Genomic DNA, 13196 nt, shown 5'->3' with positions numbered 1-13196 from the left:
CTTTAGAAAAGTGGTGAAATTGATGTGCAACAAATTCGATCGTCTGAAAATTTTGCAGATTTATTTACGAAGGCGCTACCGACTGCAACATTCAACAAACTGGTGCAAGGAATTGGAATGCGTCGAATGAAAGACATCAAATAAAGTCCAAAACAGGGGGAGCACATTAATACAAGAATAATGTACTCTTTTTCCTTCACTATGATTTTTTTCCGCAGGATTTTTTCATAATAAGGTTTTAACGAGACACATTCTTTGTATAAAGCATCCAAGGGAAAGTATTGTAAACTACATAGTATATACGTACATATGGTGTGGATGCTTCGTGGCCATTTTTGTACTTTTATTTTCCCTATAAATACCCATATGTATTAATTGAATGATGGATGCAAGCAATCAATGCCTCTCTCCCTCTCTTGTTTCTCTCTCCATATTAATATATATAAATATTATACATAACATAATATATACATACATATATCTATATTTATCATCACTATATAATATTATTATATATTATATAACAATTCTTAATTTTTTCATAAACGATATGATAATTGCATATGGCTATATCGAAATTTTATACATTTATCATTACCCAAAATCAAAATAAAATATGATATCGTAACACCAAAATTTTTGGTATTATTTTCCCAACCCATCATATATGTCTGTATTTTTAAATACATGGTCAATTTGTTCTTTAACGAAGATTCAGGTCGACCCAAAAAATCCCGAACGCTATGTCGGCGCTGCCGGACGAGATGTGGAGAACGGTAATGGATATCGGCATCGAAACCAAATCCCTACAATACAGAGACCTCTGCTCGCTTTCCATAAGCTGCCGCCGTCTCCGTCGACTTGCCTCCGAAGATTCTCTCTGGTCGTTTCTTCTCCTTACCGATTTTTCTTTGTCCGCCGACGATTTAAAAAGGGAGAACGGAAGCATCTCGTCTTCAATTCAAAGCGGCAAGTTTAAGAGCCTCTACAAGATCAGGTTATATTTTCGCTCGATTTCGCCTTTATTTTTAGGGATTGTTGTTATAAGTGGGGATTCGGAAGCCCGACGATTAAAAGAACAACTGCTGTAGGTATGAGAAGGACAGGGAAAAAAACCGCCTGGCGCGTCGAAGAGTTGTTCTGAGAATGGAGAGTGAAGTAGCTGAGCGTCTGAGGAAAATTCGGGATTTGGAGCTCCAGTCTTCGGAGGAGAAAGAGAAATTGAATATGGTGGTTGCTGAGTTACGGAATTTGCGTAAGGCCAGGTATTCGCAACAAGTCTATCTTTATATACTTTTTACAGGAGGCATTTCTGTGTACTTTCTGATGTTGTGAAATGTTTATATGAACATCTTCTGGTGCTGTTGCATATTTTCCTTGTTGAAATGAATTGAGAATTTTGTATATGGTAGAGAAAATTTTCATGATATTTTTTTCCCAATTATTGCTAGGAAAGGAGGAAAATTGTATCTAAAAAGCTTATTATGTGTATATGATATGATATTAGAAATTTGTTTTTGAAATTTGATTTCAGTTTAACTTCTGAAGAGGTTTTGAATGGAATAATTTGAACCCAACGATTCTTCTTTGTGGGTGCCGAGGCTGCTGTTCCAAATGCAGTTTGTTATGATTTCATTTGATTCAATTTTACCCTTTTCCTTCTTCCAGTTGTTATAGTTATTCTAATATGATTATATCTTTTTCATGACTGTCTTCCTGTGATTTACACACACATGTGATACTGTCAGGCAAGCTTCGGTTGCTATGAACGTTTGGCAGCCAGAGGTTATTAGGGGCAAACAAAAAGAGATGATTCAGCAAAGCAATGTGCCTGTTGAATTTCGGATTAATGCTCTTGAGATGGAGATCAGTCTTTGCAAACAACAGATTGCAGGTTTTGATAAGGCGCTCGTAAGTTATGAGGCAGCATGTGTATTCTTCTAAGAGGCTGCTACTTATATAAACTGAACTTCCGACAGAATAATGATTGATTTTCTCAATTCCTCATTGCAGCGCCTAGAAAAAAGAAGGCTTCATGAAGCTGAGGAACAGTTGGCTTCAGTGAAATATCACCCGCTGGAATATTTTCGTAATGCTAGTTTCCAGACAATGGAACGGATCGTCAGAAGTAAAAAGTTTCAGCATACCTCGAATGTAAATTTTTCTTTTTTCTTCACAGTTTTTCTCACATTTTACACACTTAACAAAATTTTTATATTCACGAGTTGATGTTTTACCCCTACAACATTTTGGACATAGATAAAGGAGGATTAAACAATTTTAAACAGTTGTGAATGTCAAATATCTGTGGAGCATGTCTCGAAACATCACTGCCCATAGAGATCACGAGCAAGAAGTTAGCAAGAAAAGATTTTCTGTCCATGTCAACTTTTTAAAGTCAGGTAAATGATCATTCCTTCGTCCAATTCCATCTTGCCTTCAGTAATTCTAATTATTTGGTGGTTATGTTTTAAAACTTTGATATTGGGCTCGATAATGCATATATGCCATGTTATTTTGATGAGGGGTGTCAATGTATAAGAAAGACAACAAAATTATGTGTTTTCTTTTGAGTTTTTCCATAATTTATGATTTGGGATGTTAGAATTTGAGAGAAAATTATGAAAATTGTATTATGAAAATAAGGGTGGGACAGTAGAGGCAAACTTGAGTTTGTCCCAGAGCAAGCGGAAGCAGAAGCGGCTGAGAATAAGAGACTTGGTGAAGATATCTGCTATCTGATCTGCAGAGGAGACCGGAACGAGATGGACAGCCCCACTGACAACATGCTATCGAATAAAGTGACAATCAAACTCAATATGCTGGTTGCATATAGGAAATAGAATTGATGTGAATCATATGGGCAAACTGAGTATATATAGTGGGCAATTCAAACGATTTTTTTAAAAATAAATCTAAGTAAACTGTTAAATCATCAATAAAGAGAATATAATACTGAAAACCACTTATAGACACAATAGGAGAATGGCCCCAAATATGAGAATGCATTAAAGAAAAAGGTTTAATAGCAGTAGATGAACTCTTTGAAAAACTAAGAGTAGGGTGTTGCAAGTTTACAGTCGGCACAATTAAAGATTCAAAACGACCTGGACTTAAAAAGACCTTTAGTATGAAGTGACCGGAGCTTATCGAAAGACGCATGACTTAGACGAAGATGCCCATGAAGACAGGATGAATCAGAGGTGAGAGCTGCAGAGTGGGGATATGTGCGAGAGGTACGAAAAGACTCAAGCTCAAATAAACAACCGGCCTTGCAGCCCGTCCCGAGAAGCTTATGAGAAACCTGAACCTGCACACCACAAGAAGAAAATGTAATAGGAAGGCCTTATTTAACTACTTGACCAACAAAGATAAAATTCAAGGCTACGTGAGAATGCAATATGTATCAAGAAGATATAGAGAAAAGGAGCACGCAAGGCCGTTGTGGGTAAATCTGCATAGTAGTACTATTGGCAGTATGGATATGTGGTAAATGGGAGACAAGAGACATAGATGACAAGTTATGAGGGTTTGAGGTCATGTGGTGACAACAACCAGAATCAAAATACCAAGTAGATGTACTTGAAGTGGTAAACAGAGCATAATTGGATTGGATAACCTGTCTAAGAATGGCTTCTATATCGTGAATAGTGTAAGATGAATGCTGAGGCTCATTAGTAGTAGCAGCTGTAACTGAAGAAGAAGCAGTCGAAGAAGGCCACTGGGCTCCTGAGGTTTGGGAGCTGAACCATCTAAATGTCTGGGAGCAGAACTATCGGAATATCTGGAAGCAGAACTACCTGAATGCTGAGATTTGGTAGGACAAGCCAGAGCAATATGGCCACGTAAACGACAGAAGTGACACTTAGTCTTTGGACATGTAGCAAAAGTGTGATAAGAAGTCTTGCAAACTCGACATTTATTATTTGGAGATCGGGACTGGCGAAACACAGCTAGAGCAGAATCATAACTCGGTGTCTTAGCCAATTGGAGTCGGGTCTCCTCAAATATAATCTCCTGAATAATAGCATCAAGAGTAGGCAATGGGTGTCAATGTAGAAGTGATGCACGAACAGCCTCATATTCAGGTCGAAGAGCCATCGGGATCTGAATAAGGTCAAGATGGTCTTGACTAACTTGTGCTTGTCGAAGACGATAGCGAATAGGCTGAACCTATGCAAGAAACTCATTGACGGACTGACCAGGTTGCTATCGGATGGAGCTCAGCGTGGTCCAAAGCTGATAATAATGAGCAAGATCTTTAGTCAGAAAACAAGCAGCAAGAAAATCCCATACCTCCTTTGCGGTATAAAAAGGAGTTAATTGTAGTTGAATAGCAGGTACAGATGTATTGCGTAACTAAGTAAGGATTTGACAATTCTTATAATTCCAATCTTCCAATTTGGCAACATAATCTGCATTCTTCCGAGAGGTAGGATTAATATTCACAATAGGAGATTGAGAGACTGGTGACCGGATATCGCCAGTGACAATACGCCATAACTTCCTATCAATCAGAAAATTTCTCATAAACTGCATCCAAATATCATAATTGTCTCCGGACAAAATAATAGTAGTGGGAGAGTAGGCATCCATATGCTCCATATCAAAAATATGCAAAACAAGATATTAAGATCACAAGATGATGAACGGCGCAAGAAACAGCGAACCAAACCAAGAAAAAATATTACTGTATGGGACGAAAATAAAATTCAATCAGACCACAACGTAGAGGACTGCGAGACGAGGCGATGGCCGAAAAATGGCGGCAAACAGCGTTCAGGGTGGCCCCTCACGCGCTGGTGATGTTTTCTGGCGTCGCTGTGATTGTCTGGCGCGTGTGAGCTCCACGCGCCGCTGAAGGCGATGAATTTTCGGCTGCTGAGTCGACGGAGGACGGCTGGGGCGGTGATGAACAGTGGTGTCTGGAAATAGGCTATGTTGGAATTTTGAGAAAAATTATGAAAATTATATTATAAAAATAAGAGTATACAAGAATATTAATACTAGGAAGCTCCGGCCTAATAATACAAAAGAAGTATCTATAGCTAATATGGGAAAACAATTGGCTTGAACCGATCGATAGGTGTGTGCAAACTAGTTTAAAAGGTGAAGGTCACGTGTTTGGGATCTTTGGAATGCAATTTTAGGGTTTTTGATCTGCCCAATCATCATCGTAATCTGATTCTGATTCAGATTCAAGTCTGAGATATGTCTTCTTGTCCACGTATGATCTTGTTTGTTGATTTGTGTATCCTATATTTTAGGGATATCTTTGCACAATGATTGTAGTAATTGATCTAATGACATGATATATCTTAGAATATCAATATTGTTATTGAAATATAAGCTTTTATGCAAAATTATATAGATTCTCGCAGATATTCTGTTAGACTGCCCCTGTTTCTTCTCTCTCTCTCTCTATGTCAGAAATTATATATATATATATATATATATGTGCACGACGAATACACTAACAACTCTATAAGCCATTAACATATCGTTTCTGAAGCTTCACGTGAATCTGATTGTGTGTGTGGAACATGCCTAGAGGAAGGTAAGTGACAGACATTATTAGGCTTGGTGTGTATTCTGAATGGCTACAGATTATGTTGTGATGGAACAACATACTAGCATTGATTATTATTACCATCCATTAGGGGATTTATCTTATCAATTCAATCATCTTCGGAATTTTGAATATTTTTTTTTATGTAATTCCATTGATATTCTTGTTTGTTTGTTTGTTTGTTGCAGGCACATAATCGTAATGTTGTTGCTGGCGATCATGGCCATAGTTACCATCCTCATAGCGGGTCTTCTCCACTCGATGCTCTCGACCATCTCGTTTATGGACTCCAAAGATCCTTTCTGGGTTGATGAATTAGGGTACTGGTCCAGTATGTGACTTGCCGTGGAGCCCCAACCCACAATTTTCCGATGATTTCCGGCAACTTTTCTCATCAGTTGTGCTGGATTATCTGAGAAGTGTGCCCAAGTTAGAATATTTTCAGTTGATTTATTTATCTATTATTTTTTTTGTTTCAAAGTGATTTTTCTTCCTTTGTACAGACAACTCGGTTCTTTACGTCAATTGTTTAAAAGATGAACCAACTTTTCTTTTTTCGTTTTCTTTTATTTTCGTTGTAGCCACTTTTTGGAGTGTATTTTGGGTAAATCTGGGCGTTATGTATGTTATATTGGGTATGATGAATTATTTGGTTTGGTTCAATACTTGAACAGATTTATTCTTAGACCAATTAATTTTTTATATGATGAATGAATTTTATAGAGATATTCAATAAATTTATTAGCATTGAATAATATAGTTTAAAAATAAATTCAACTATTGTAATTTATGGATATAGTGTCGCTACATAATGAGTGTGAGCTTAAAATTAGGGATATAATGATTTGATTTTAATTAATCAATTACCAATTAAGCAGATATTATGGTGTTACCGATAAGAATAAAATACACTCTTTTCATATGATATAGTGATAAATATATGATAAAATAAGAGTATTTATATTGAATAGTTTCGTCCATAACTACTAAAAAGAAAATATATACGCGACAAAAAAAATAAAAATGACTACCTTAACACATTAAGGAGGGGTATATATTATATTTTTTTAATTAATATTAATTGAGATTCATGAGAGCATAAAATTATCTATGGAACAAACCTAAACTACATAAATAGAGGAAAGTTATTTTTTTTCCCATTGTTAGCAGACTTGTTTTTTACATAAATAGAGGAAAGTTACTTTTTGTCCCATTGTTATCAGACTTTTTTTTAATATCAATTTTGGTCTCAACTTAATACGTAAACTATAGTGTTATTGTAGCTACCAGATGTATTCAATTAGAATTTTAATGAATTTGTCTGCATTTTAAAAAGTCCGTGAATTTGAGTGGATTTATAAATTTTATAGAATCTATGCAGAGTTTAATTGATTTTGTTTATTGATTTATATGAATTTTGATAGATTTGATTGGATTATTTATTAATTTCTCTAGACTTTATTAGATTGAGTTTATAAATTTGTGAATTAAATATTTTTTTTTATTAATTTATATAATTTCAAATATATACATTACACATATAAGAATTTCAAATATTTAACAAAAATATTAAAAGTACATTAGTTCTCAAAAAATATATCTATTATTATTCTCATTTTTATTTTATTTTAATAATAATATTTTTAAATCTATATTTTTTGTTATATTATTATTTTGATCGGATTTATTATATTATATATATTCAGCATAATTAATTTTTATTTTATAACAATATATTTAATTGTTATTTTATTTATATGAATTTTTATACAAAAAAATATATTTATAAATAAAATCATATTAAAATTACAAGTTTTATTAATTAAAATTAAAATTAAAATAATTAAAAAGTAATAAATATAAACTAACATTGTCAAATATAATCTAATTTTGATTTGACATTTCCAAAAATTAAAAGTGATAATTTTGATTCGAACAAGTTTATTTGTTATTATATATATAATTTTTAATATTATTTCAAATATATAAAACTTAAAAATATTTGTAATTTTTATATTAAACATTTAAATTTTCTTATCTTGATATTATTATAATAAAATAATAAATAGTTATTAATGGTATAAATAAAATAGGCAAAACAACAAAAAACTCCTTGTGGTTTACCGAATCTGCTAAAACTCCCCGTAGTCCTAAAACTCCAAAAAATCTACTCATGGTTTGTAAAACGTTGCACACTCGCCTCCCTCCCCTTTAAATCACATTGACACCATTAAATTTTAGCTTTATCAGACCGTTACGCCCCTACCTTTATTTTTGACTTGGCGTTTTTATTTTCTCACAGCATTTTCCATTGTTACCCTAAATCCTTCATTCTTTCACTGTCGCTTGTCGCGCAATCAAGAAACCCACTAGCAGAGAGACGCCGTCGTTGCCCCACCTCCACCCGCCGTTTCACGTTGCCTTTCGCTCATCCTTTCATACACTATCGTTATCCTTCCCCTCCGACACCACAGTCGCCATCCCCCCCCCCCCCCCCCCCCCCGTCTACCCCACCCCCAAGCCTTCTAGGGCTTACTTGCGATTTTTTAATTTGGTAAAATTTCTCAAATCTCTCATCTTCGCTCGTGAGTAGGAACGATTTCAAAAAATATTTTTCTAGTATTATTTTGGGTTAAAAGTGAACTTTACATCGGGCACAGATATGTGTATATTATTGAAAATTTTGTGGTCAAGTTACTTTATTTTCTCTTTTGTTGTGTATTTTGTCGTATCTCTGGAATAAATTTAGTAATTTCGTAGAAAGTTAGAGGTTGTTGGTTGTAAGATTCAGTGTGTTATCCTGCAGATTGCAAGTTCTTGAGGTTGTTGTGATCCCCGGCATAATGGACTAGTTTGTGAGAATTTATATGTGGGTGGATGGGTATACCGAGTATGAGGGCCCCGCGAAGCGATACATGGGTGGCAGATGTGTTTGTTTCCCACGTATCGATAAGGATAGGTTCTACTTTGGTGAGATCTTCAACATGTATTGCCGTGCAGGAGGAAGGGCAGGTGTTGTGGAGTTCATACATCGGAGCCCCAATAGTCCCCACAGTGCAAATATCAAGGGTCCAGTGTATCCTATTAAGAGCGATGAAGATGTTATGAATATGCTTAAAATTCACTACGGGAAAAATATAATTTCTAGATATCCCGAGGATAAAGGTTTGCCGATGCGCATATGTGATGCTTACGGACATGACATACGGAGGCCTAACGAAGGTTTGTTGCTTGAATGGCATCGTGGAGTGGAGGAAAGTAGCACTCCGAGGAATTATGTTTTTGAAGACGATAAGGGTGTCGAGGACGATGGGGGTGATGACGCTCATGAGGGTGAAAACGTGCATGAGGAAAGAGTAACGGATGATGTGTGCGGAAACAAGAATAAAGGTTTTCAAAGCTACGGATTTGAGGAGTTAACCGATGGATTTGATCCGCAGGATGAAGAAAGATTTCAAAAAGGGAAATGCATTGCAACTCTAAACTCGGAAGAGGAAAACTATGGGGACGATGAGGACAATGATGAAAAATGATGACTCGCAAGAGAATTTTGAGTACATGGGTGTTGACGTACTCGTGTGGACCGAGTACACGGAGGGAATGGACAATCGTGGTTGGTATGAGGCTGAATCGCATGCAGAAAAAGGGGCAGGTAAACTTCGTGGATGTTTTCTTTTCACATATGGATTTGACATGAATACATTGCTTATGTTATGTTTCATTGTGTAGATGCGAGCGATGACGATGACAATGACAATGACGATGACAATGACGATGATGATGACGATAACGGTGATGATGAAGATGATGATGATGATGATTGTGATCGTGACGATGACGATGATGAAGACAATGACAATGACGATGATGAAGACGATGACAATGACAATATAGATGCTGACGAATATTGGGAGGAGTTGCGGATTTATCGGGAGAGTCAACGAGAGAAAACCCATGAGGAAAATTCTAATGGCGAGGATCAAATCTCGGATAGTGGAGAGTGGGACAACAAGGATGCGGAAGGAAAAATTCACTCGGACACTTCCCTCACGGATGAGGGAGCAGCAGAACCCGGTGGGGGTGATATACCAATGGATGAACCTCACTTGGCGGATGAAACTGAGGCGATTGGAGAATGGAATCACAGGACGGGGGTTAACACGACCAAAAATGGGTGGATTAGTGATGAACTAAGCGAGGAGGATAGGGTACTGCGTAGTCTGGCAGATTCTAACGACACCCGGGGGCCGGCCTACGAGGAATGGGATGATGAAATGGAGGAATCCGACTGTGATTTGAAAGTCGGGATGAAATTGGTGAACCGATTGAAATATAGGCAAGCCCTCATTGACTGGGCTGTATGGCGTGGGTGGGATATAAACCTTATAAAGAATGAAAAAAAGAAGGTTACAACCATATGCAAGAAGGGTTGTGATTGGAGGATTCACGCGTCATCCATCATGGATGGAGACACCTTCCAGATCAAAACTCTGAAGGGTACCCATCAGTGTTCACACTAGTCGATCAATGCACAAGTAAACTACAAGTACCTTGGAAGGAGGATAAAAGAATATGGTGGCAGATAATCGAGGCATATCTATACCTTCATTGAAGAAGAAAATTCGGAGGGAGGTGCGTGTTGAGGTGACTACGTACAAAGTTTACCGGGCGAAGCGACATGCTTTGAAATTGATCAAGGGTAGCATATCAGAACAATACAAACGCCTTTACGATTACTGTGCGACAGTGTGCAAATTCAACCCAGGCAGCAGTTGTATTTTGTCCGTTGATCGGGGGGTTAGTCCGCCGGTGCTTAAGCGAATGTACTATTGTTTGGCAGCTTTGAGGGAGTGATTTAAAGCAGGCTGTCGCACTATCATAGGGCTTGACGGTTGCTTCCTTAAGGGAATTTATAAGGGGCAGCTACTTACGGAAGTAGGGAGAGATCCGAATGAAAATATTTACCCTATCGCCTTTGCATTTGTCGAGATTGAAAAGTATGAGACGTTGGATTGGTTCTTGGAGCGTTTGCTGAGGGAATTGGGTGATTCTAGAACAAGGGAATAGTCCTTTATATCTGATTGTCAGAAAGGTTTGGTGGAGACGATTGCAGAACGAGCGCCAGGAGCAGAACATCGTTTCTGTTTGCGTCACATGTACAACAACTTCAAAGTGCGGTTTAAGGGATTGGAATTGAAGCGTCTTTTCTGGAAGGCAGCGTCCACATTTAATCTGAAGGAGCATGAGAAAGTGTTGCGACAGATTCGGCGGTACGATGCAGCAACCGGGACCGGGGAAGCTACGTACGCATGGTTGAGTGAGATCCCACAGCGGCACTGGGCACGGGCCTTTTTCCGGGTACAAACAAAGAGCGACGTACTCGTGAACAACATGTGTGAGTCCTTTAATCGTTATATTTGGGAGGCAAGGGACCTACCTATAATTGATATGTTCGAGTGGATACGACGAAGGTTGATGGTTCGAATTCAAAAGAAAAAGGCGGGGATCAAAAAATTTGAGGGAATTGTGTGCCCTAACATCATGAAAAAGGTGGAACTGGTGCGGACGGTTAGCCGCAACTATTTTCCATCATGGGGCGGCAACGATAAGTACGAAGTTATGCACTTCGCACAGAACCATGTTGTCGAGTTGAACCAGCATATGTGCACCTGCGGCATGTTCCAAATTAGCGGATATCCTTGTTGCCATGGAGTGGCCGCGATCAAGTACCAGCGACTTGCGATGGAAAATTTCATAGATGTCTGCTTAAAAAAAGAAACATACATGGCAGTATACACCCATGCGATAAACCCCGTTCCTGGAATACATTAGTACAAAGAAACAAATTATCAGAATCCATTTCCCCCAGCAGACACCCGTTTTCTACAAAAAAAATCAAGAGACCCAAACTCGGCAACGATAACACAGAACTTGTATTCGATAAACATTCTCACCAAAATTGCAGTCTCCCGATAGAAAACGCATTGCTATAGCACAATCAAAAAGTGACGGGCAAAATCGTACTAAAACAAAAAAACACCCAAAAACAAAACTGTTGGCGCACCTAAAAAACACCCAAAATACACCTAAATTCAACTACTGTTACATACGGGCAGACCTGAAGTTTTTGGAAACAAACCGCCGGCGCCAGAAGGGTGGAGGCCGCTGTGGTAGGTGATGGAAAACGACAAGCAATTTTTGGAGGAAGAAGAAGCAGTGCGAATGAGAGAAATGTGAATAAGAAAAGGGCGTATTTAAGTTAATAAACCTAGGGGGTATTTTTGTAACTTCACTCTCATATATATGACTTTCTGAAGCAAACATCGCATTTTGGGCGCGTGACAGACACTTGCCATTAAGTCCTAATTGAGAGGGTGTTTCCTACAACGTTTTACAAACTACGAGTAGATTTTTTGGAGTTTTAGGACTATGGGGGATTTTTAGCAAATTCGGTAAACCACAGCGGGGTTTTTTGCTATTTTTCCAATAAAATAATATGTATTCTTTTTACTAATTTTGAAAATCCATTAAAATCTCACAATATAACAAGATATTCTATAGACTGTAATTTATTAATAATTTTATTAAATAATCCAACAAAATCCATGGATTTTTAAAGTATATGGATTGTTAAATACACTAAAATTTTAAAAAAAGACTTTTTCAAATATGAATTGAATATACCCAAATTTTAAAAGTCCAATGAAATCCAATAAAATCTATGTTGAATACACCATCCTAAAAAGTGTATTCACAGTTTTATTCTAAATACAATTGTGTTCCTATCCATGATCCATGTTCTAGTTATTTTTTTAATATGGTTATGTTATAAGTTATATTCAATGTATGCTTATTTGATATATATTTATAATTCAATAAAAATAAATTTTAAAATTATAAAAAACAATCAAAATTTAATATTTTATAAATAATTAAAAAAATAATAATAACAATAACAATAATAAATTAATATATACTCCTTCCATCCACGGAGAAAGTATACATTTATTTTTGATGCGGTGTTTAAAAAATAATAGTATTTTAATTATAGTCGGTAGTTAAAAGTAGTGTAATGACATCTTTGCCCTTACTTTTTGGTATAAAAGTAATAATGTGGTGTAAAGTAAAGATATTTTTGAAAAAAAGTGAGGTATTTAATAAAATGTTTACTTTGTAATTGGACGTCCCAAAATAGAAATGTGTATAGTTTCTAGTTGGACAGAGGAAGTATTTTATATAATAATAATTATATATATTTCAATATTTATAGCAATAATTTGAAAATAATTTAAATTTATAATTTTAAAAATAAAAAAATATTTATACTTTTTTTAATATATTTTAATTGGATAATAGTTATAAAATTCGGTAAATATAAGTTTCGTTTGATTTGTATTTAACTTTAAATACTTTAAATTTAAACAATATGTTTATATAATATTCTATAAAAAATAGTGCTACCTCCTGTAGGATGACGCATTTGGTTTGAAATACGGTATATTTAGATAATATAGATGGGTAAGTTATTAATAATAAATTATAATATTATTTTATTATTTTTTATATTAATAATATTGTTAGTATTTTAAAAATTTTTAAAATTATATCTCAATAAAATATATATAAT

At 35.9% G+C, this 13196-nt stretch overlaps 2 protein-coding genes across 3 annotated transcripts; both read left to right on the top strand.

Moving 5' to 3' along the window:
• Positions 1 to 634: 634 nt before the first annotated feature.
• LOC127256740 (F-box protein SKIP24) lies at positions 635 to 6214 on the top strand. Of its 2 annotated transcripts, XM_051282888.1 has the most exons (6): positions 644 to 997; positions 1092 to 1265; positions 1749 to 1911; positions 2014 to 2154; positions 2260 to 2402; positions 5758 to 6214. In XM_051282888.1, exons 1-5 carry the CDS (start codon positions 744 to 746, stop codon positions 2272 to 2274), a joined length of 747 nt encoding a protein of 248 aa, XP_051138845.1. In that variant the 5' UTR covers positions 644 to 743; the 3' UTR covers positions 2275 to 2402; positions 5758 to 6214. The 2 variants fall into 2 exon arrangements, with proteins under 2 accessions (XP_051138846.1, XP_051138845.1); XM_051282889.1 differs by lacking the exons at positions 2260 to 2402; positions 5758 to 6214 and having other exon boundaries at positions 635 to 997; positions 1749 to 1894; positions 2014 to 2153.
• A 2913-nt stretch (positions 6215 to 9127) lies between these two features.
• Positions 9128 to 10089, top strand: LOC127256630 (uncharacterized). The gene is made up of 2 exons (XM_051282739.1): positions 9128 to 9221; positions 9374 to 10089. Exons 1-2 carry the CDS (start codon positions 9128 to 9130, stop codon positions 10087 to 10089), a joined length of 810 nt encoding a protein of 269 aa, XP_051138696.1.
• The last annotated feature ends 3107 nt before the right edge of the window (positions 10090 to 13196 follow it).

This window comes from Andrographis paniculata, unplaced genomic scaffold (assembly GCF_009805555.1).
Source record: "Andrographis paniculata isolate CXL003 unplaced genomic scaffold, ASM980555v1 Contig56END, whole genome shotgun sequence".
Taxonomy (NCBI): Eukaryota; Viridiplantae; Streptophyta; class Magnoliopsida; order Lamiales; family Acanthaceae; genus Andrographis; species Andrographis paniculata.
This window is presented reverse-complemented; position numbering and strand designations above follow the sequence as displayed.

Excerpts from the sequence above, each read along its gene's own strand:
- LOC127256740 (XM_051282888.1), top strand. The coding sequence starts at position 744 with ATGTCGGCGCTGCCGGACGAGATGTGGAGAACGGTAATGGATATCGGC. Across the intron at positions 998-1,091 it reads AAGAGCCTCTACAAGATCAG|GTATGAGAAGGACAGGGAAA; the intron begins GTTATATTTTCG and ends CAACTGCTGTAG. Across the intron at positions 1,266-1,748 it reads CGGAATTTGCGTAAGGCCAG|GCAAGCTTCGGTTGCTATGA; the intron begins GTATTCGCAACA and ends TGATACTGTCAG.
- LOC127256630 (XM_051282739.1), top strand. The coding sequence starts at position 9,128 with ATGGGTGTTGACGTACTCGTGTGGACCGAGTACACGGAGGGAATGGAC. Across the intron at positions 9,222-9,373 it reads GCATGCAGAAAAAGGGGCAG|ATGATGATGATGATGATTGT; the intron begins GTAAACTTCGTG and ends GTGATGATGAAG.